The following is a 25,021-nucleotide window of genomic DNA, read 5'->3' as shown; positions in this document are numbered from 1 at the left end:
CAATATTCCTTTTAAGATCATTAAATTAATTGAAAACACATGATATTCAATAAATAAAAGAGTAAGATTTAAAAAATAAATAAAATAATAAAATTACGGGAAGTTAACAAGGTAGAGGGATGAGAAAGTCGAAGAGGGTAAGAACAAGGAAAAAGAGGAAAGAGTTATGATAACCCTTTTCCAAACAAAGGTTGGTTATAGTTACCATAACCCAACCCATAGTCATAACCCTTGGGTCAGACGATCCTTGAGTTCTTATAATTGAGTCACCGAAAGGAAAAATGTAATTTATTAACATAGTTAGTAAATTTTAATTCTTTTAAAATTGATTGGTACAGTATTTGTAAACTTAGGATGTCATAAGTATTTAGGGTTGTTAACAATGGGGAGGGAAATTCAAAGGCTTTTATTTTTTTAGATACAATAATTAATTATGTGGAGGTTTAAAACAAGTTTAAAGGACGAAAGAGAAGAGCATATCATGAAATGTATACTACTCCTAGTGTATAGAGCATAGTTTAAACCATCTTTACACTGAAGGGATCTGACGAGGATCTGGGTCCATTTACTTGAATCATCTTCAATAATTAATCACACTCCCCTCCTTCTAATTTTTTGATATCAAAACAAACCAACATCGTACCAATAATTTCAATAAACACACCTCTTCTTCTCTCTCAAATTTCACCCAAAAGTTCATTTCACAGATTCCCCTGTTTTGTGGGATCCCACAATCTTTTATTACCAAATTCCCCCCATAAATTTGCTTCCCCCCTTCTTCTCCAGATCTTCACATCCAGATCCAAATCAACAACAATGGAGAATCCCCTTCCCACACTCCTCCTCCCCCTCCTCCTCCTCCTCCTCCTCATAATCTCCGATCAAACCCAAATCTTCTCCGTCGCCGCCTCAACACTCCCCAAGTCCCCTGCCAGAATCAGAACAAATACAGAGTATGTCAGAACCTCCTGCAGTACTACTTCATACCCTCGTCTTTGCTACAATTCACTCTCGGTTTACGCCGGAAAGATCAAGACCAACCCCAAGACGCTGGCTCTCGCCGCCCTTCACGTTAACCTCGCCGCCGCCCGATCTTCAGCTGCATCAATGAGAAGGCTGGCGAAAACCCGTGGCCTGCGGCGGAGAGACGCATCGGCGATCTCTGATTGCGTGGAGGAGGTTGGAGATTCGGTTTTTGAGCTTCAGAGAGCGATTCGGGAACTGGGTCGGCCTCGAGGGTATGATTTTATGGGGTTGATTAGTGACATTGAGACGTGGGTTAGCTCTGCACTGACCGACGAAGAGACGTGTATGGAAGGATTTGGGGGACGGCGTGTTAATGGGGTTAGTGTTAAGGCCAAAGTTCGAAGACACATTGTTAGAGTTGCGCATTTGACGAGTAATTCACTTGCTCTTATTAATAGCTATGCTTCGTCGGCTGCGGCGGAAGAAGGCGTCTTGCCCTAGTAGTTTTTCTTTCTTTTTCTGTTTGGTTCTTGGGAAAAGTGAAAGGAAAATTGGAATGTTATGTGATTGGAAATGTAATTATTATTATGTAATTCTAGTGTTACGGTTTATGAAATTATTATTAATTAATTATGCTTCCATCTCTGTCTCTTCTTCTTCACAACTATGGGAGTAACTCATTAATCTTAAAACAAATATAATAGTCAGATTTCTTAGTTTTTTAATGTAAGATTTCCAATTCTAATCTAACAAATGTGGTTAACTTAGGGATAGCTTAACTAATTAAAACATTATATTCTAAATTAAGTAGTAATATAAATCATTTTTTTGTTTCGTAAACAAATCAAACTAAACAAATGTTGTGTCAATTTCGATGAAGCTTTAATGCAACTCAACAGTTGATACATTAGTAATGTTTCATGCTTGTAAAACAATTTTAAGACAAGTGGATATTGACTTCTAACTAATTTTAATTCAATTAAGAAGTTAATTTAATAACACGGAGCGGTTTGGTCCGCTAACATTCTAAGTTGATGTTAAACATTTCAACTTCAATGATAAAGTTTATACATTTATCGAGTAATTTTAATTTTTCTTTTTTTCTCCCCTTTTCACATTAATTTCATCTTTTGTTTTTTCTTTGCTTTTCACATTTTTCAAGAAATCTCATTTTACAATTCTAGGCTAAAAAAGATACAAACTTGCTTATTATAAATTTATCAATTGGATTAAATGGGTCAAATGAGTCCTAGCTTTCTTCGAATGTCAACTATATATTTAATGTATGAATTGTAGATATTGATTTTGGTGAAGTTAGTTTAAGCTGTGGATTGTGTTATATCTTAAAAATATGGCAAAAGATTGATATGATGATGTGTTTGAGATGTGAAGTAGTAATGTTTACTTAGGAATTACTTTTAGAAGAATGTTAGTAAGTAATGTTTTTAAAGTAAGAATTGTGATGAAAAGAAAGGTTAAGGGACCACAGGTGTAGCACTCCACATTGACATTAATGAGGAATGCAAATTACAATAAAGAATGAATGGGGATGATGGAGAAGAAGAGTGTAGTGGCCAACACCAACAGCTGAATTTTGACATTATTAGCCACGATGGGCCCAAGTACGGGCTCTTCTCTCCTAATACCTCTTAATGGGCTGGGCCTACTTGGTGCGATCCAGCCCACTGCTCCCCCCCTTCCTTCGATAAAAAAGAAGCAATCAATTATTCAACGGGGGGGAATAAAACAGTGCTACATAAAGATAAGATATGTCTTTTTCTATCGTAACCAATTCAATTATTTAAAACTATATTTACATCAAAGCTCAATTGATACATCAGAATATTAATAGCCCTAACCCTACTTGGCTTTGAATCTTCCATGTACTAAAACAGACTCATATCATACCAAAAATTTGTCATTGTGATCAATAAAAATTTATAAATGACGGTCATTATACCAAGTCCTTTTTAATTTTTGCATCTATGAACAATTGTATTCTTTCAAAAGTTGCAATATTTGATTGCAATCGATTTTTAAGAATTTGTCAAAACTTCATGCCTCTTTAGTTATGTTGCCTAAACTATAGAAATCTCATCCTTAACTTTAGAGCTTGTTGTAGGAAAACTAATACTCATAAGGTGCTCAAGTTTATTAATAATTATCTTCCTTCCTCTTATGTTGGTGTGAATACGTTCTCCGTTCGATTCGATTAGATATGAGTGTTGTGCAAGTTAAGAAATATGATCCCATGCCTAAGTATTTTTTGGAAACATAATAACGGCGATACTTCTCGAGATTTCGAAAGAAATATCGACGACCACGAGTGGGTTATTCGTGGCTCTAAAGGATCTCTTATTTGTATCGGGTACAAGTGTATTGACTTATGGTGATTTGTTAAAGTTTTGGAAGGTAAGACTATTATAGTTGGTTTATCTTCTCTTCTTCAATTTAGGGAGGAGTTGTCTCGACCCTTCATTGTCAAATCTAATTTGACAAATTTCAGTCATGTTCTAAACGAGCTTTCAACTGACATTTCACAAATAAAGAATGTGATTGAGGTTGTGTTAGACGTCACATGCTTTGTTGCTTACTCTTTGGTATGAGCAATTCTTTATGTTCTTATCCTATCTATTTATCATTTAGAAACTTATAAGACTTGCACAAATTCAGTTTTTCAAGTTGTTTATCCTCTCCTCTTAATAAGAATTTGGGTCGTTGAAAAGAACCTTTTAAAACTTTGAATTATATATACATAGAAAAAGAACAAAACTTTCTTGCATCTTTATCCTTTTATGATCACATTTTTCGTGTCTGTCCAAGAGAATTTCAAAAGTTTATTGGGTTGGTTGGCTCAAGAGCAATATATCTCAGGTTAAATTGTTCGATTCATCTCGAGAGAGAGGACCTTTAGATGTCTCTGACCCATTCCTCTCTCTTTTATCAGTCCCATTGTTGGGTTTTGTGTATAGCATTAGGCTTTAGTCAACATTTTTGGATCCTCTTCGACCTCTTGCTAAGCTTTTTAACACAAATTTATCCATTGGTCCAAAATTACACACACATATATATAAATATCTGTGGATAGTGTGATTTTCATTATTTTATAGGTTAGGAATGCTTCATTTTGGTATTATAATTTAAGAGGTTGAGTGTAATTGTATTCCCAATCAGAACTCCCAAATGATTTGAGCTTCAAGTGAAAATTATGATTTGGGAAAACCACATCTATAATTTGTGGTGTGGAATTGCAAACCTATGTGGCACATTCCAAGCCTGCCTTTGCCACCTCAAAAATTGGTCATGTCCCACACCTCACTTTCACACTTCTCCCCATACTTACATTCCAATTTTACAAGTTTGCCATCAACAATTTTAATACCCATTATCAAATTAACCAAAACAGAAAGAAAATGTTTTTCTTGAAATTATAGATCATCAGAAATACAAATAAAAATGTATGACATCTTTAGATATCTTTTTTTTAAAAAAAAATTGTAAGTTTTTGTTTGAAAATATTTAGTTAAGAAAAATGTTTGTTTGTATGTTTGTTTTTGAGATAATAAGAAAAATGGAATTACAAGTTAGGGCAATTGGGTTATTATTGTGATTATAGAGGGGTAGTTCTGGAAAACAATTTTGTAAAAGGAAGAAAATGGAGATGTTATCTACTGCCTTCGTATCCGAAGAAAACTTAGCCGTTCCCTTTCCGAAACTCAAATTCTCCCATTTCCCTTCGATAGAGCTAAGGAAGGGAAGACGATAATGGCGGCAGAGTCGGTAAGAGCAGCTTCTTCTGTTTGCAATTTCAATGGCTCTCAGAGAAGGCCTGCTGCTGCGACCCCTCTCTCTAGAACTCAATTTCTCCTTCGTTCTTCTCGACCTTCCCGCTCCCATTTCTTTGGTACCAACCTTCGTTTGAGTTCATCAGCTTCTTCTAAGCTATGTAATTCACGTCAACAGAACAGACCCAATTTATCTGTCTTTGCCATGGCGGCCGAAGGTATGTATTCTTTTCTTCTTGTTCTATCGCCAATTTTCGTTTTTTAAGATGAAGTTTCGAGTATTTCTGTGCCGGTGTTCTGAATTCGTGAAGCTCGGTAGTTATAGAATGGATTTTTGAATTCAATGTGCGTTATTTTTTATACCCTTTTGAATTTGATGCCTTAAATTATGAAACACCTACAGAATTGGATGTGTTCTGAAGTATTAAGAGTTAGGACCATATGATGACTCTTATCTATTGGTTTCAATTCTAGCTTTTCATGTCCTGCAGGAGGTAGTTTCGTAATGATCCTTGTTTCTTCTATAACATTTATGAAATTTTGTTTACTTCTGAGATTTTCTTATAAAATATATGTGGTCTTGGCCACAGGCTTACTGAAGTTTTTTGTGAGAGTACTGATTTTTTTTAGTTTAATACTTTTCTAGGACAACAGCCTACCTTTTCACTAATGCAAGTTATATTAACGAAGAAGATGTGCTTGTTTTCATTTTTTGTTTGCAGATGGGAAGCGTGCGGTCCCTCTTGAAGACTACAGGAATATTGGAATCATGGCTCACATTGATGCCGGTAAGACGACTACAACTGAACGTATTCTATACTACACAGGAAGAAACTACAAGATAGGGGAAGTGCACGAGGGAGCAGCAACAATGGATTGGATGGAGCAAGAAAAAGAAAGAGGAATTACCATTACTTCTGCTGCAACTACCACATTTTGGAATAAACACCGTATAAATATTATCGATACTCCAGGTCATGTGGATTTTACCCTTGAGGTGGAGCGGGCACTTAGAGTACTGGATGGGGCAATATGCCTATTTGACAGTGTTGCTGGAGTTGAACCACAATCTGAAACTGTTTGGAGGCAGGCTGATAAGTATGGAGTGCCAAGGATTTGTTTCATCAACAAAATGGATCGGCTTGGAGCCAACTTTTTCCGAACGAGAGATATGATTGTCACGAACTTGGGTGCCAAGCCGCTTGTTCTTCAATTGCCAATTGGCTCTGAAGATAACTTTAAGGGTGTTGTTGATCTTGTGAGGATGAAAGCTATAGTTTGGTCAGGAGAAGAGTTGGGTGCGAAGTTTCAGTATGAAGATATTCCAGAAGACCTTGTGGATCTTGCTCAAGACTATCGGTCACAGATGATTGAGACTGTTGTTGAGTTGGATGATCAAGCCATGGAGAACTATTTGGAAGGGATCGAACCTGATGAGCCTACAATTAAGAAGCTTATTCGGAAGGGAGCAATATCTGCTTGTTTTGTTCCAGTTCTGTGTGGCTCAGCTTTCAAAAACAAAGGGGTACAACCATTACTTGATGCTGTTGTAGACTATTTACCTTCACCAATTGACTTGCCGCCCATGAAGGGAACTGACCCCGAGAACCCAGAACTGATCGTTGAGAGGGCTGCCAGTGATGAAGAACCATTTTCTGGACTAGCTTTCAAGATCATGAGCGATCCTTTTGTCGGATCACTAACATTTGTGAGAGTGTATGCTGGTAAACTTTCGGCAGGATCCTATGTATTGAACTCGAACAAAGGAAAAAAAGAGAGAATTGGAAGACTTTTAGAAATGCATGCAAACAGCAGAGAGGATGTAAAGGTAGCCCTTGCCGGGGATATTGTTGCTCTAGCTGGTCTTAAAGATACCATTACTGGCGAAACCCTGTGTGATCCAGATCATCCTATTGTACTTGAACGGATGGACTTCCCTGATCCTGTGATTAAGGTTGCAATCGAGCCCAAAACTAAAGCTGATGTTGATAAGATGGCAACCGGTTTAATCAAGCTGGCACAAGAAGACCCATCGTTCCATTTCTCGCGTGATGAAGAGATAAATCAGACTGTGATTGAAGGCATGGGAGAGTTGCATCTTGAAATCATTGTTGACAGGCTCAAGAGGGAATTCAAGGTTTGTATATGTTGCTTGACATTTTACTCGGAAATATGAAACTCTTTATTGCTTGAACTTCCATTTTTCTAAGAGCCAAGCTAACAGTAGAATTGGATGATTTGATTGCTTGGTTTAAACAGGTTGAAGCTAATGTGGGTGCGCCGCAAGTTAACTACCGAGAAAGTATTTCGAAAGTTTCAGAAGTAAAGTATGTGCACAAAAAACAATCAGGTGGTCAAGGACAGTTTGCTGATATTACAGTGCGGTTCGAACCCATGGAGGCAGGCAGCGGATACGAGTTCAAAAGTGAAATCAAGGGTGGAGCAGTGCCAAAAGAATACATTCCAGGGGTGGTCAAGGGATTGGAAGAGTGTATGAGCAATGGCGTTCTTGCTGGTTTTCCAGTGGTTGATGTTCGTGCCGTGCTAGTCGATGGTACTTACCATGATGTAGATTCAAGTGTCTTGGCATTTCAACTTGCAGCTAGGGGAGCTTTCAGAGAAGGGATGAGAAAAGCGGGTCCTAGAATGCTCGAACCAATCATGAAAGTCGAAGTTGTCACACCCGAAGAACATCTGGGAGATGTAATTGGAGATCTCAACTCCAGGAGAGGTCAGATCAACAGCTTTGGTGACAAACCTGGTGGCCTCAAGGTATGCCACTATCCTAAATGCATTCACACCATGAAAACTTCACTGACATATAATCGTATCATTAATGAACAACTATTATATGTTCAATAGAGCATATGATCAACAACAAAGTTTTGAAACGAATGCAGGTCGTGGATGCGCTGGTTCCTCTAGCCGAGATGTTTCAATACGTCAGTACACTGAGGGGGATGACAAAAGGAAGAGCTTCATACACAATGCAATTAGCCAAATTTGATGTTGTCCCTCAGCACATCCAGAACGAGCTTGCTGCCAAAGAACAAGAAGTTGCTGCTTGATTTTGGTTGAAACAACCTGCGATTCTTTGTCTGTTGGAAAGAGAGATTCGTGTTCTATTATTAGTTTATGCCATGTTGTGCATGGATTGGTGTTCGTGGAAGATTTGAAAAGCGACCTCTCTCTTACTTACTAGCCCATCCTACCAAGGTGTGAATGTAATTATTCAAATGCTTGGCTGTCGGATCTGTTCAATTCGATCCAGATGTAAACAATTTTGAATATCTTATTAATTTCTTCACAAGGAAGTCGGAATATCCATTTAAATCCTTCTTCAAAATTTTACTATTGATCAATGTCTCAACGATATGAAATTGGAATTTTCCATTGGTGTCCTGGCAAACTCAAAACGAATAATTGTAGGTGCCTTCGACGTATGAAAACCTGCATATATGATAAAATTCTCAGATTTGAATTTTTGCTCGTTATGTATTTCAACTTTGCTCTTTTAAGAAACCGATCATGTCTTTTTTGTACATTAGTTATGTATTTTTTGAGTTGTTTTGAAATAAAACAAAATGAATCGAAATATTCATCGGTAGATTTCAAAATCGTGCTATATTTTATAAATATTTTTAGTAGTTTAGTCATCTATGATAGATTTTTTATTTCTCTCATTTGTATTCCAAACATCAATTATTATATTTCAAATATATATAGCATGTATCATTTATATTTCAAATATATCGACAAAAATCAAACGTCAACCACTTAAACAATTTTCAAGTATATCAACAATATATCATATATCAATTTAACAATATTCAAGTATATCAACGATATATCATATATCAATCAAAATTTCAAATATAACATATTAGATATCAATCGAGATGCCCCAGAGAAAATATATGTATTTGAATGAGGAAATTTTGAAGATTCTAAATTAGTAATTGGTTTGGTGCATGTTAATTGCAATATACAATTTTGAAAATAGAGGAATCAAAGTAAAGTTTCGTTTTTTTCGGGTAATGCAACTGCCCCATGGGAAATCGAGAACTATATGATTTGCTCCATTTTTAATACTTATTTGTCGCTTTATATTTAGAGTTCGATTGCGTTTGTATTTCTAAATCCACTTGATTAAATTATTAGTTCACAAAAATAAATCTTTTTAAGACTATTGAAGAATATTTTTGGGAGTATTTTTGCATAAATCTGAATGCTTGTTGCTATCAACGCCATTTTAGTGCTAATCAACATATTTGAAATTTCTTTACAAAATTGCCTTATAAATTTAGTTTTCGTATATTTAACCAGAAAGACATGATTTGATTTAGCATAAGAGATAAAATTATGACAATTTATGGCTAAATTTAATTGTTTGGACTTAATTTGCATTTGGTCTTGTGATTGTAAAAGTTATGGCTTACTTTGGATGATTTGTGTGAGTTATGACAATTCAATCAAACCATAACGATAATTTTTTAGAAAGAAAATTTAAATCATTAGAACACACAGTTGGTGTCATTTCTTTTTCAATCATGTAAATATGTATTTACTCATAATCTACGTAAATTAAAGGCTTAGAAATGCCAAATTTAAAGTTAGAATAAAGTACATAGAAAGTTAAAGTTGAAAGGAAGCAACTTTACTTAAAGAGTTCATACGAATGAATGGTGACAACAAGATAGATTCCGAGGAAAATGAAAAAAAAAAGAAGAGAGATTTGAAATTTGAATGAAAGAGAAAGGTCTGCTAAAGATCACTCTCTTCAACACCACCATGAACAAACAAACAACAATTCCGTCACTCACAAATGACAAACCTACCTGTTAAACCCATGAACAATCAGGACCCACCATTTCCAATTTCCATTCTTCTTCGTGTCTTTCTCTAATTTTGCATGTCTCTGCTCTCACCGCCCACGATTCTTCTTTCATTTCCCCCATTTCCATTCTCTTTTAAACCACACCCACTTCTCGTTTCACGTAATTTCAGCTTTCTTTCTCCATGGCTGCCCCATCTACCTCCAATCTTGTCCTGTTGCTCCTTCTGTTGCTTGCTTACGGTGGCGCCCACGCCTCGCCGTGGGACCGGTGGGAGAGGACTATCCGAATGCCGACGGAGGAGGAGGAAGTGGGTGGTAGTGGTGGTGATGATGATGATCGAAAAGTGGGTACCAGATGGGCAGTTCTTGTAGCTGGTTCTTCTGGGTTTGGGAATTACAGGCATCAGGTATTTGAAATATGAAAGTTATTTGTGTAAATTAGATTAAGAAATGATTGATTTTGGTGGTTTTCTTTTTCTCTCTTTTTTTTTTTTTTTTTGTTTGTGGAAATAGGCGGATATCTGCCATGCTTATCAACTCTTGAAGAAAGGAGGATTGAAGGATGAGAATATTGTGGTGTTTATGTACGATGACATAGCCACAAATGTGCTGAATCCAAGGCCTGGAATCATCATCAATCATCCACAAGGAGAGGATGTTTATGCCGGCGTCCCCAAGGTACATGTTAGATGATATGATATTCAATTTGTCTATTATGCTGCTTTTGGGTCCATTGGTGATTTAAGAGGCTATCAAGGTAGATGAACTGCAATGTTATTTCATACACCTATTAACTTTAGCTAATATCCATATTGAATAAGAGTGTAGAATTCAGGGAAATGAACTGATTAGCTAAAGAAATTGTTAGAAAAAGAAGCACAACAACAAAAGCAGATGGTGGTAAAACTTGTTGAGACTTCTCTGTTTAGATATTATGTTGATAGACCACTAACCCAAAAGCTTAAATGGAATAGATAATGATGAATTTAACATTTTGTTCATATTGTTTATACTGTATAGGATTACACTGGGGAGCATGTGACTGCCCAGAATCTGTATGCTGTGCTTTTGGGAAATAGAACTGCTGTTAATGGAGGGAGTGGAAAAGTTGTGGACAGCAAACCAAATGACAGGATTTTTGTTTACTATTCTGATCATGGAGGCCCTGGAGTACTTGGTTCGTTTTCAACAATACCACTAATTGAACTGATGTCATTTGAATTTTGTTGAACTAAGCTTGTACATTTACTCTTTTCCAGGCATGCCAAACTTGCCTTTTGTCTATGCCATGGATTTCATTGAAGTTTTAAAGAAGAAACATGCTGCTAAAGGGTACAAAGAGATGGTAAAGGGAGAGAAAGAGAGGAAGAGATCAAATTTCTAAGCACTGTGAAAAGCTTTTGTAATGTTAGATGGTGTGAACATTTTTGTAACGTTGCATTTTTTGCAGGTGATCTATGTAGAAGCATGTGAGAGTGGGAGTATCTTTGAGGGCATAATGCCAAAGGATCTGAATATTTATGTAACTACAGCCTCAAATGCTCAAGAGAGTAGCTTTGGAACTTACTGTCCTGGTATGCAACCGGCACCACCACCGGAGTACATGACATGCTTAGGAGACTTGTATAGTGTGGCCTGGATGGAAGATAGGTAAAGAAAATAAAAGCTTAATTACCAATCAACAAATCATTCAACTTTAACATTTGCTCATCTTTTTTCCCAGTGAAACTCACAATCTGAAGAGAGAAACAATAGACCAACAATACCAAACTGTAATGGCTCTTTCTCTGCCACTAAATCACCGTTTTATCCTCACAATAATCACCATCCAAAACTCTAGTTAATCATTCTTCCACCATTTCTGGTGCAGGTGAAGGAAAGAACATCAAATCCCAATAATTTGAATACAGGATCTCATGTAATGGAATATGGAAACTCAAGCATTAAAGCAGAGAGGCTGTACTTGTATCAAGGATTTGATCCGGCTTCAGTGAACTTGCCTCCTTACAATGGCCGGCTCGAAATGAAGAGTATGGAGGCAATTAACCAAAGAGATGCAGACATCTTCTTCCTTTGGCAAATGGTAACAATTTTGGCTGCAAATACAATCCCCAAACAGTAAAAAAGAACATGTGTTTTCCCCCCAATTAAACTAAGGCTGTTTTGATCTGTTCTCAGTACAGAAAATTTGAAGATGGAACAAACGAAAAAGCCCAAATCCTTGAGGAAATTAGAGAGACAGTGACACATAGATCTCACTTGGATGGAAGCATCAGAATGATTGGGTTTCTTCTGTTTGGACCAGAGAAAGGTTCCAATGTTCTTGATGATGTGAGAGCTTCTGGTCTGCCTCTTGTGGATGATTGGGAATGTCTCAAATCAATGGTACAACTCGTAATCTTAGGCCTCATAAAAAGCCAACTCATTTGAATTTTTTTAGACCGAATGTTTATCAAAGGGAGGTTCGTTTTTTGTTTGCAGGTGAGAGTGTTGGAGAGTTATTGTGGTTCATTGACCCAATATGGTATGAAACACATGCGGGCACTTGCAAACATATGCAACAGAGGAGTTTCAGAAGCTTCAATGAGGGAAGCTTCAATGGCGGCTTGCAATGGAGGAGGGGGTTATGGGCTGTGGCATCCTTCAAATCGAGGTTACAGTGCTTGAATAAGAACACGAAACCATACTCTTCATGTACAAAAATGTTTGAAACATTTTCATATTTTATATACTAATAAAGCCATAGTCTGTACCCTTATGTTTGTTTATCAGAAATTTACTTACTACAAAGTTTAGAAGTTTTGTGCAATATTGATAGCTAGTGGTTTTGGTTGGCTTAAGTGGTTGTTTTTCGATTTCTTCAGTTTCTTAATTATTAATGGTAACGTTTTAGTAATCGTTACAATTGTTTTAGTACTTCAACATTTAACAATATCTATTTTAAAAGAATGGTAAATACTATGAGGAATTGTTATTATATGATAACCTTCTTTCAGTATAAAACCATTAATTAGATGCTTCTATATATACTACTTGTAGACTTTTGTTATAGTGATAAGTCTATCGTCTATAGTATAATAGATATGCTTATATCTAAGAGGTAAAACTATCATCAACAATGTGTTTCTATCTTTGTTCTTTTTGGGCTTTAATAATTAGTTAAGAAAGAATGTGAACAACAATAATAAATGATAGTAAATATAACACAGAAAAGAAAACACAACTAATAGAAAATGTCCAAACTCATGATCATGTTAATGTTAATGTTGAATCTATAAAATTGGTGAAAGTAATATATTGAGCCATGATTTGGGAGGGGCAAAATTGGTATTAAAAAGGAGTATAGTGAGGCCAATAACCCACATTGTGTGTATATAAACCTCACATATTAACATCTTAAGGAAACTCATAAAATATAGATTGCAAAGTCTATCCATTTGATCTCTCCCGGTGGTTTATCACCGACATGCCATAAAAATCTATCAACAACGGATAGACTTTAGTATATTTGTAACTTTTTAAATATTGGTGCTCTACACTTTATTATTATCTGTTCCTCATTCTTAAGGATGATTTTGTAGAGTGTTTGACTAAAATATATCATACAGATCAAATTGATATTTTAAAAGTTATTAGGCAATTGAAATTAAGTTATAAAAAATAAAGCCAAAATTGATTTTAGCGCTAGCTTAAGAGAAATTGTCATGTATTATTTATTTTGAGTTTGTAATAAAAAAACACCATAAAAAATAAAATGAAGCTTTGAAACTACGCAATAATAACTTTTAGTCATATACCGAATTTTTGGTTGGGAAACAACCACATAGATGAAAAAGAAAAATGATACGATAAAGATGGTCATATTTACAAAAGAAAACCGTGAAAAAGAATAAGAAAAATGGAGGAGAAAAATTCACAATGATCAAATTGAAAAAATAATTAATATGAAGCATTGATAAAAGTTTAAATCATGATATACCAAAACGTATAAAGAAATGGATAGTCAATATGTAGATAAAAATGAGTTGCGATGTTTACCTCACCTATATATAATGTTTGAACAAATAGGGAAATAAGTAGTGTAGTGTAGGGGAGTATGATGTTGGAAGGGATAGAATTAATTGCAAAATGCAAGAATGTGGAATATGAACATATATGATATGGAACTTATAATTGAAGAAGAAAAAGAAAGAAACACAAATGATTGAGAAGTGAAGAGGCCCCAAAAATCTTACCTAAAAGAAAAATTCAAATCCAAATCTACATTGGTTTCACACTTTGGTGTGGAAAAATATATAAAGGAATGAGTTGAAGATGTGAATGCAAATTTAATAGGGCACTTAGGCCAAAGTATTTGATGACCCTTATCTCTTATGGGAACCCACACCACAAGATGTTGTTTCCCTATTTTTAATGTCACTTTTTCCTCTTTCTTTTTCACATATTGCAATTTGTAATCTTTCCTTCACCATCTTCAAATATATATCATTAGCCATGAATGGCCATTTTTTCCTTTTCCATTAAATGTATACTCTCATATCATTTTGTCTTTGAATTTAAATGACGAAATAATAATATGACACACACTTCCCCCATCTTTAAAATCTGAATAATGGAATAATGACATGACACTTTAAATATTTAGTTGATATCTTGTCATATATATTATTTAGTAGATTTCTTTTCTAGAGAAAAGTTAGAATCTTTAGTCTTAGTATATGATTAGATTTAGTGTGTCAATTTTAGTTTTAGTCATCAATTCTTGTTTCGGTGTAATTAATTTCACGTGACGGTGGTGCAAGTAAAGGGTCAAAATTCATTGATTTTTAAACATTGGGTTAGTATTTATTTGGACTCTTGAAAAAGGGTCATCTGTACAAAAATCTATTTCCTTTGACGGTCATCGATGGTCATATGTAATTATGGTGATGTCGTGGTATAGTTTGCAGCGCGGGAGGTTATCGGGCAACAAAACAAACACCATTGATTTGTTTTTCAATTGATACATGTTCACCAACTCGAAACCTGACACTCTAAATTTTTCCTTTTGGGACATCCATTTCTTCACGTCGACTCATAATTTTCTTTGGGTTTGGGCCTGTATATGAGTTTTGCCTTTCTTGGAACAACTCTCAACAATTTTAATAATTTATGATATGAAAAGTTGTCGAGAACATCACATTATTAATTCTGTTCTATTTAATAATTTCGATGTAGTTTTATTATTTTCGATTTATTTTATTCTTTTATCCAAACATACTAAAGTAGCAGTATCTTGTAACTTTGCTATCGTTTATGCATTAAGGTTTCATTTGGAGATTAATTTAAAAGCCTTAACACCATTTTTTGTACTTTTTTTAACAAAAAAAAAAAAAAAAAAAACAAAACAAAAAGTCTTTTACACGATGAATGGAGTTTTTGCGCTTGTATGCCGATCCTTTCAAGTTTAGTCAAGAGAACTTCTCAAATTTTTGTAATTCATGTGTATTTAGTTGCATGCCTAAGAATATTGATCAAAGTAGGATTGATCATCCGATTTTGTGATGTGTTCGAATCTTGGGATAAGAAAAATCTAATCTTGTAGTGTGTTCGAATCTTGAGATAAGAAACTTATCCAAAAATTTCTTGTAAAAGAAAAAATCATAAGAATTCTCATGCCCAAAGTAAGCATAGTTTTAAATTACTAAGATTTTCATATCATTTATTCAACCAAAAAATATGAGATTTAGTACTTAGTTATAATTGGGATTTGAAACAACACGTTTTTCTTTTAATTGTTTGAGATGTATACACACAACATATAATGTGTCAATCAAAATGAAATCAATTGAAATGGTATAAACAAAATTGATTACTTGTTTTTCCAAAACGATGTGGAGAGTGAAGATTATTTAAGAAAATGAACTTTTAGGGAAAAAATTGGCTACACCTTGAATTTAGTGGTGCTAAAATTTGTTACATGCCATGCAGGTAGGAAATCTTATATTACTGTACTATTTATTGAAATATATATATATTAGGAGACATATAATTCCAACATGTAATCATAGATTAGTTGATTTTCTGTGTGCGTATTTATTATTCCAACCTCCAAGTTTTGGAGAAAAACTATGGTCTTAATTAGATATTGTAATAATTAGTCTTCAAACCAATAACCAACAAACAGAAAATAATGCCTATTCATTGGTCCATGTGATTCGGTGCTCCATATATTGTCGTTTGACTATTGAAGTCAACGGTCAAATACACAAAGCCAAGCATTCTTATTTTATTTCCACCAAACAAAAAAGAGGAAATGAAGAGGTAACTAAAGATTTTCGTATTGGGTTCTAAATCTCTAACCTTTGATTATTTGTTTGAAAATATGTCTCATGTTTTGTTCCTTTTTAACTTTAAATATATATGAAAGCATTTTAGGTTGAAACTTGGTTGGTGGAAATTAGTTTTTGTCATTTTCATGTTTAATGGCTTTCATTGCTATTTTGACTCTTATTCTAAGTTTGAAAACATCCAATAATATTAATTTGTCAAGGTGTGAATAAGCTTCAAAACTGTATCTAAGTACTTTTTTTAGTAAAATCGTAGAAATAGAATAACAAACTTCCTGCGTTTAAAATGGAAAGTTAAGTCAATTACCTTTAAGTTAAACTCACTCTAGCATTTTAAATTTTAAGTTAATTAAAAATTAATGACAAAAAATAATGAAATGATTTGTTTTTATGATCGATAAAATATTCATATATATTGACTTAATAATTAATTGATTGGTAGAATTTGAAAATTTACAAATTAATGAAAAGTAAAAGGTAATTCTCTACGTATTCAATTGGATTATCTTGCTGACCCGTCCGTATCATAAGAATAAAAAAAACTATTCAATGACAACTAAAAAGGTCAAATTAGCCATCTTTGAACATATACATATAGATGATATCTCTACCTCATCGTGGTTTTCCAAATCCTAACTTGGTTGCCGACATAAACGTAGCACAATTGATATCAATGTATATTGAAACTTATATATAGTTGGAATCTCCCCCATCCTAAATTTGTTAAGAAAATTCCAAACCCCGTTAACTACTACTCCTCGTGCATTACTCTAAACAGAAATATATGAAATATAATAATACAATATTACATAACTTTCTTTTCTCTCCAGTTAAGTCACATATATGTATTTAGTAGAATCATTTCTTTCTTCTTCTTCTCATTTTTAGAAAATGGGTTGGTTGAGATATACATTATTTTGCCTATTCTATTTAAGGGTTTAATTTACAAAAATAAATAAAATTGAAAAGTTCATAGGGTTGGCCTTGGCCCCTTCTTTTCCACTCTAACCCCTAGATGATATCATGACAGCTACTGTATAAACATAGAGTTCAATATTCATTTCAAGATACTGGGGAACAAAAGTTAGTAGATTAATTAATGGAACATATTCTTACGAGAAATTTTTTTAGCACTTGTAAATGTAACATAATAAGAAAATGAGTTATTAATTACATCACTTTCCCCCTAAATAACTAAATATATACTAACAACAATGATCAAATTTGAAGGTTAAAACTTTAGATACTAAAATCGAACACTTTGCGGGATTTTAATTAAGAGTGATGTTAAGAAATATGATTCGAACTTACTCTAGGAATTCCTCGTATATGTTTTAGATTAATTTAATTTTGAAATTCAAAAGAGAAAAACAAGGCAAAAAATAGAAAAAAAAGGGAGTTTTCATGTGTGATTGAAATGAAGCCATGGATGACATTATTATTATTATTATGGTTTTGGGACCAAAATTTTAAAAATGAAAAATGCAGGTAAAATGGTCGTGTTCTTTTGATATAATTATATATATACACATATATAAACGTATAGACAATAAACTATATATATTATAAAGTAGAGGTGTATATATAGGGTAGGTCTTTTTTCTATGGCGTATATGCTACGTGTGTCTTCATGTTTGCCATATCTTTACTCAATATTTCTCTTTTTTAGGTATACATATATACACCAAAAACACCTTTTGGTCCACAAAGATTTTCCCAATACCATCACTCTCATCACAATATATACTAATATCTTTCTCACTTCAACATTCTAGGTTTGATGATGATTATTATTAGATTGGATTATAAAGTTGCCAACATGAGTATATATTATATATAGTTTATTGGTAATTAACATGCATTTCTTTAACAAGATCAATCCGAGAATATAGATCCCTATATATAGTATAGTTTACGTTAAAAAAACATATATCGTTTTCTTTTTTATGTTTAAAGGTTTTACCTTAAAAAAATTGTAAATTTAATATTTGAACTTTCAACTTTACGTTGATTTGGTCTCTAAACTTTAAAATTGTCTAATATTTCTCTCACTTGTTCAACATTTTCTAAATCTTCGTGGACATACTATAGAGCATCATTGTCAAATTTTAATTTTATATCCACAATATCAGACCAATTAATTTCAAAATTTTATGAACATGTCATGCAAGGGATTTATTGGACACACAATTGTTAGACAATCTAAAACTTTAAGAATTTGTAGTTCAAAGACTTTACACATCTTAAAGTTTAAAACACAAAATACAATAGTCATAAGCTCTAGAAAACTTAGAACCGTAAGTATTGATAATTTAAGCTAAGACTATACAAGGGGAGTAATAAAAAGTTTTTTAATACACTACAAGAAAATGGAGAATTCCCGACGCCGAAAAGCACGTCGGCATAACGAACGTCGGGAATAAGGGCTTTCCCGACGCCCTCAACAACGCGTCGGGAGATGCGTCGGGAAAACCATATTTCCCGACGCACCATGAAGGCGTCGGCAAAAATACATCGGGAAAAGGGGTTTTGCCCGACGCCATGAACAGTGCGTCGGGAGCGGCGTCGGGAAAACCTTTTTTCCCGACGCAACATGAAGGCGTCGGCAAAAAGTAAATCGGGAAAAGGGGTTTTTCCCGACGCCGTGAACAGTGCGTCGGGAGCGGCGTCGGGAATAGGGGTTTTTCCCGACGCCGCGTTAAACGTCGGGAAAAGGGGTTTAATGAGCGTCGGGAATTCCCCTTTTCCCGACGCGTTTTGAGGGATTTCCCGACGCCACGTCACTGCGTCGGGAAATCCCCTTTAAATTCGTTTCAGTTCTGTATTCACAGAACCGAAACCGAGAGGAGGAGAAAAAGAAAGGAGAAGAAGAAGAAGTCGCCGCCATCCTTTTGTTCCGCCGCCGTCTGTCGCCGACCGCCTCGCCGTTGTTCCTCGTCGCCGTCTGCCACTTTAGGTAAGTGAAATATGTAAATTTATTTAGTTTTTTTAGGGTTTTTTTTGATAAAAATTAGTTTAGGGTTTGTTTGTTTTTTTTTTTTTTGTTTCAAAGTTAAAAAAATGTATGTATTATTGAAATTGTTTAAAGTTCTTTTTTGTTTTTGTTTTAGTTTTGCTTTAGTTAATTAGTTTTAGGATTAGTTTTAGAATTTAGATTTTGAAATAGTTTTAGGATATAGATTTTGAATTAGTTTTAGGTTTTAGTGTTGAATTTGAATTTGAAGTGGTTTTAGGATTTAAGATTGACGTTGAGATTGAAGTTGAAATTGAATTTGAGATTGATAAAAAATTTGAATGTGTAGAGATTTTTGAGGTTATATTGAATTGGGGGGGGGGGGGTGTTTATTGAATTTGAGATTGTGATTTAGGATCTCCAATTACTTAGTCGTTTGAACTTTGAGAAATACCTAATAAACTTTTAATTTTGTGTTTATACAAAATGTTTAACATTCTTCAATCTTATATACGGATGGTTTTAATGGGTCTACTCAACATATTTCTTAAAACATGAGATTTATGAGAATGTGTTAGAATGCTAAGTTTCTGAAAATATTAGAGCAAAGAGATAATTTAAAGCAAAGCTAGATTTGAGACTTGCTTAATGCAAGAGTTTCTTTTTTCATAAGCATGCTAACTTAAGAAAGTTAAAGTTTTAGCATGAGATTTTTGAATATGCTTAAGTCTATACCGAGATGTCTTGATCTGATAGAGATTCTATGGGGAAGATTATCTTGTGTACAGTGGTCGTGTAATTATTATGAAATGGAATTACTACTTATCTGGGGAGAGGGAGGTTTAAGTTAAATTGAAAATGTTTGTTTTCTATGTCCATAGCCATTATGTCATATCGACGATCAACTTTTATGGAGACGGACGATATGTTCCTCCAGTTTGAGGACGATTTAGATAATAACATCGCGGGAGGGTCATCATCTGTGGGCGACAATACGGGTGAGTCTAAGAATTTTCTTCATTTTAACTTACAAATATTTCATGTTCTTTTTTCTAACTTTATATGTTATTGTCTATTTATTGAGCAGAGTCTTCTTCTCAACAAACGACTCCGACTCCTAGGAGACGTGCGCAGTCTCGACTCTTGGAGTTAGAGCGCCACGTTGCAATAAATGGGCGCATTCCGATGACGATCGCCCCTGGAGCGGAGAAGCCTATTTCTCCACACGCCGTTCGCTTCAGCCAGGCGATAGGCGTGTGCGTGCGAAAGACATTTCCCGTCCGCTGTCTTAAGTGGACGGACGTTGGGAGAGAATACATTGAGGTCGTCAAGGGCGACCTCCAGGTAATTAAATGCACTACACATTTATATATGATTTCATTTGAAACATATCTAACTTTAGCCAATCTAATGTGTTATGTTTGTAATGTGCAGCGATTCTTTGTGCTCGATTTCAATGATCAAGCAATGAACAGGTTTGTTGAGCATCAGATGCTCACGACCTTTAAAGAGTTCCGGGCCGACTGTCATAAACATTTCAAAAAGTACAGCGACCCGGAGGAGGCTCGTGCCAACCCACCAAACGCATTGGTTGGACGTGATGAGGATTGGCACTTCCTCTGCGACCATTATATCAGCCGTGCATTCCAGGTATTTGTCATGATTAATTATGATAACAAGTTTTTATATGTATAAGAAATAAACAATATAATTGTTTTAATGCAGGAGCAATCACGGACAAACAAGGCTGCTAGACAGAAGCAGCCTTACAATCATAGTAGCGGGTCCAAGTCGTTTCTACAACGACAGCATGAGCTCGCTGAAAGAAGAGGGCAGCCGGTCGATCGTGTGGAATTGTTCCGGGAAACACACGTTCGAGCTGGGACATTCGTGTCGCAAGCCGCCGAGGATGCGCATGTAAGTTATACCCTTATTAATTATCCACTTTTATTATATATTTTTGCGCGTTACCTAACATAATTTTTAAATTTGTTGCAGAATCAAATGCTGGAACTCCAATCCCAGCCTATCCCAGAGGGTAGTCAGCCACTCTCTGAGGATGAGATATGCGATCAGGTGTTGGGTAGACGACCAGGCTACTCAAAAGGCCTTGGTTGGGGACCCAAGCCGAAGACCCGCAGAACGGCAAGTGCAAGCAGTTCGTCGACATCTTGTTCGCAGTCCACACAAAAAGAGATTGAATTACAAGCTAAACTTAATGAAGCTTTGGAACGGATTGAAGTACAAGATAGAAATCACCAAGCATTAGCTTCACAAGTGGAAGCTATGAAAAAGATGATTGAAGACCTAACTCGTGCACAACAGGGACCACCACATGATCCCTAGCTTCATTATGTTTATGTTTTTTCTATATTGAGAACTATATTTTGTTGTAGTCAACTTATTCGTATTATTAATTTTAATTCTATTTTTTTAATTTGTGTTTGTATATTTATTAATTTATTTTAATTTAATCCAAAACGTCGCGAAATTTTTTTGAGCAATCCGAACATCATTGTGAATGTTTGAGCAAAATATTATAAGGAAAAAAGTAAAAATACAATATTTTAAAAAATATATAAAAAAATATTTCCCGACGTTCATTACGTCGGGAAAAAAACGTCGGAAAACAGGTTTTCCCGACGCCGGAATATGCGTCGGCATAGACGGCGTCGGGAATAAGGTTTTCCCGACGCCGTCATGCCGACGCATATTCCGGCGTCGGGAAAGCCTTTCCCGACGCTGCTTTGGTACGGCGTCGGGAAAGCCTCTCGCGACGCATTTCTCCCGACGTGCTTCCCGACGCCGTTTTGTACGTCGGGATATCCTTTTCCGACGTACTTTGCATTTTCGCCGACGTATTTGTGCGTCGGGAGTACCCCCGTTTCTTGTAGTGATAGTAAATGTCTAAGAGCATCCCATAGTCACATCCAAACATCTCAACTAGATTGCACATATTTCATAACTAAATTGACACATACGATCATTTTATTATTCAAATATAGTAAACTCAAAAAGAAATACAAGGAGCTTGAAAGATGCTCAAATGTTTCATACAAACAATAAAAAGGCTAGATAAAAGCCTTCCCATTAAGCATAATTGTAAAAAGATTGTAACTAAAAGAAAAAGGAAGAGGGAACATAACGATCAACTTCAACCCTTCTAGTAGATTTCTAAATATATTAATGCATACATTTAATCCCTGAATCTATATTTGTGATTTGAATATGAGGAGAAGAAACTTCTTTTGTGAGAATGGAAGGACTTGATATAGTAATAGATGGGTAGCAAAGAACCCTAATGATTCAGATATAGATGTTAAACATAACCTAATATTCTTATTAATAAATTAAAACAAGCTCATTTGTGAGAGATTTATATATTTAGTTTATAAACAACATGATGAAATGCAGATATAAAACAGTGATGTCTCCAACGAATCTTTACAACCAAAATATATTCAGTGAATTGAAAATTGATATGTTATAGTTTGTCCTTAAAAAATACTTTTATGTATATGATTATTATTGTGATAGCCCAATGTATGAAAGTGCTTTTGGCTTTAGTGAGACACAAGTTTGCAATCATACAATGGAGAAAATTTAGGAAAAACTCTTGAGTGCACTCAATTTTTTGCAGTTCTACTAGTTGTACAACTACAATTTGTTTTTCATTTTGTTTATTTTATAAAGATATGTGGGAGATTAATTGGTAATTATTTAAATAAATAGAGGTTTCATCTAAAAACCAGCTGAAAATAAGAGAAATAGTTCGATCTCCTTATTTTTTCAACGTATGATCTTCAACATAGCTCTCATATTATTGGTGTATCTTTTAGGTTCACCAATCCTAGATTTAGATTTTTAATTTTTTGGACCGAGCTCTCATTCAGTAGACAACATGAGTTTTGATATCATGTTAGATAACCGTATGGTGCCATCTCACACAATTAATAGATGATGAAAGGTCCCACTTTTCAAAATATTTTAATATTTTTGTTTACTTGTGTGATTGAACTAAAAAAAAAAAAAAGATAGGTACAACCCAAAATATACTATTAGTTAGGTCTGAGACACGATTTGTTTCGATAAAAAAATTGAATCTAAAAGAAAGTGATGGGGGAGAGAGATCATAGTTGAAAGTGAAGTAATCTTATGATAGAAGCCTTTGGCTCTCATATTGGCATTGAAAGTAGGAGATGGGAAGGGAAAATATCTAAGAGGAACCTCTTTTTAGAAGTGTTATATGTTGGTGTAATAACCATATGGTACAATATATATCTTTCTGTTGAACGTGGGGAACCGAGACAATAATGACTTTATATCAATTATCATCATCATTTTCATCCCCACCAATTTCTAACCCTTTCATCTTCCTTTTTTTTCACTATCAATTTCCCTGCCCTCTCCATATTCTATCGTAACTAGATTCACATATTCATTTGATCTCTCAAGATTTAAAATACGCGTGAATGATTGTTAATGTGTTTTCTTTCTAATTAAAGATTGTGTCATAAACGATTTGAATCTCTATTTTTTTATATACATATATATACACCATGCTAAAATGTAACTTAAATTATAATATGGAGTCTTTTTTAATAGAAAAAATTGATAAATTATTTAAATTATCTATGAAGTGTAAATATTTTGTCAAATATTCTATTTTTAACAATTTTTCTTATAAAATATTAGGTTAAATCACAATTGAATTAGTAAGAATTTTATTGAAAGATTAGTTTAACATTTTAATCAGAAGAAAAAAAAAACTATTAAATTGGTAGGAAATCAGAAGGTGCAACTTAAGTATGTCGGATATAAGATTAGGGCTAACTTATTAACATATAATTTAAAGTTCACACTCCAATAAATTTTAGTTGGATGATGGGTCAAAAAAGACGAATTGTTCATCTTTTCTTTAATCGAAAGAGATATTAAAATGATTGGGGTGGTTAACCCAATATTGTTTTTATTATTAAAATTAATGGAAAATTATAATGGGTTAGGATATTATATATATATATAAAAGGATATTTGTAAATTTAAGATCGATTATCTAAATTTGTAAATATAACAAAAAAGATTAGGAACTGAAGGTTAAGGATAAGTGAGCATATTCAAATACTTCGACTATGTTTACATATTCTTAGCGTTCTCACCAATCACCACGACACGTCCAATAAAATGCATTAATATAAAGAAATGGTGCATAACAAAAGTTGAAAAAATTAAGATAAACAAATTCATATAGATGTTTCAAGTCTAACATTGGTGTGTCAATAATATAAATGTTACTTGCTTTTATATTCTAGATTAAATTTTATTTCAAGTATATTAACATAAGTATCTTAATAGTATATCTCAATGTCAATTTTAAAATTCATTTTAAGTATAACATTGGTGTATGATTAGTATATGAGTACCTCCTAATAATACATTTGTTTTTAGTTTGTAGATAATTGCTGGTTCAAAATTCAATTTCAACTATAATATTAGCATATCTATATAGTTAAATTACCAACTTGCATTCAAAATGGTTCCTTAATGGGATAAATTAAAACATGGTAAGTTGATGATATATACTAAAACATCAACACTCAAACAAATTAATAAAGACTGCAATTAAATCCATGAATAAGTACAGTCCATGAATCACTTATTGTTGAATAATAAATCTTGTATATCAAATGGATTACTGACAAATCTACTACATATAAATTATATCACTTGACTAATATAATAAATATGAAGTACATCAATTATCTAATTGATACATCATCGATATACATGTTGATGTTGATGATTGAAATATTTAAAAAGTAGAAATTATATATCCTTTCTTTGAAAAATAAATAATAGAAATTTAAATTTCTTTTGCTATAGTCTCTTGAAGCTAATCTCTCTAAATTGTTCAAATTCTCCATCCAACACACATGGTTGAATTCAGTAATATGAAATTAAATAGTTACCATTATAGTAACTTTGTCCATGAAATTACTACAATGGTAACTTTGTCCATGAAGTTACTAATTTCAGTAGACTTTGTCTTAAATTCATATAGATGGTGCATCTATCAACTATATTTATTGTTTTTTTTTTTGTTTCAATTTCTTATGTTGTCAGATTTTAATTTTTGATAACCTTCATATAG

The 25,021-nt window shown here is 34.0% G+C and overlaps 4 protein-coding genes across 4 annotated transcripts; all 4 read left to right on the top strand.

Annotated features, from left to right (window-relative positions):
* The first annotated feature begins 816 nt into the window (after nucleotides 1-816).
* LOC103483061 (21 kDa protein-like) lies at nucleotides 817-1,467 on the top strand. Its single transcript, XM_008439494.3, has one exon. It carries the CDS (start codon nucleotides 817-819, stop codon nucleotides 1,465-1,467), a length of 651 nt encoding a protein of 216 aa, XP_008437716.3.
* Nucleotides 1,468-4,375: 2,908 nt separating this feature from the next.
* On the top strand, nucleotides 4,376-8,084 carry LOC103482646 (elongation factor G-2, chloroplastic). Its single transcript, XM_008438911.3, has 4 exons — nucleotides 4,376-4,969; nucleotides 5,474-6,888; nucleotides 7,011-7,523; nucleotides 7,652-8,084. The coding sequence occupies exons 1-4, from the start codon at nucleotides 4,732-4,734 to the stop codon at nucleotides 7,817-7,819; spliced, it is 2,334 nt and encodes a 777-aa protein (XP_008437133.1). The 5' UTR covers nucleotides 4,376-4,731; the 3' UTR covers nucleotides 7,820-8,084.
* A 1,322-nt stretch (nucleotides 8,085-9,406) lies between these two features.
* LOC103482645 (legumain) lies at nucleotides 9,407-12,386 on the top strand. The gene is made up of 9 exons (XM_008438909.3): nucleotides 9,407-9,995; nucleotides 10,102-10,266; nucleotides 10,609-10,765; nucleotides 10,848-10,933; nucleotides 11,039-11,238; nucleotides 11,312-11,360; nucleotides 11,459-11,671; nucleotides 11,767-11,973; nucleotides 12,070-12,386. The coding sequence occupies exons 1-9, from the start codon at nucleotides 9,771-9,773 to the stop codon at nucleotides 12,253-12,255; spliced, it is 1,488 nt and encodes a 495-aa protein (XP_008437131.1). The 5' UTR covers nucleotides 9,407-9,770; the 3' UTR covers nucleotides 12,256-12,386.
* A 6,372-nt stretch (nucleotides 12,387-18,758) lies between these two features.
* Nucleotides 18,759-21,307, top strand: LOC127150935 (uncharacterized). Its single transcript, XM_051089839.1, has 6 exons — nucleotides 18,759-18,873; nucleotides 19,752-19,868; nucleotides 19,958-20,214; nucleotides 20,305-20,520; nucleotides 20,596-20,787; nucleotides 20,869-21,307. Exons 2-6 carry the CDS (start codon nucleotides 19,757-19,759, stop codon nucleotides 21,214-21,216), a joined length of 1,125 nt encoding a protein of 374 aa, XP_050945796.1. The 5' UTR covers nucleotides 18,759-18,873; nucleotides 19,752-19,756; the 3' UTR covers nucleotides 21,217-21,307.
* The last annotated feature ends 3,714 nt before the right edge of the window (nucleotides 21,308-25,021 follow it).

Source organism: Cucumis melo, chromosome 9, assembly GCF_025177605.1.
Source record: "Cucumis melo cultivar AY chromosome 9, USDA_Cmelo_AY_1.0, whole genome shotgun sequence".
In the NCBI taxonomy this organism is placed as follows: Eukaryota; Viridiplantae; Streptophyta; class Magnoliopsida; order Cucurbitales; family Cucurbitaceae; genus Cucumis; species Cucumis melo.
The sequence above is the reverse complement of the archived record's forward strand: the minus strand, read 5'-3'. Positions and strand labels throughout refer to the sequence as shown.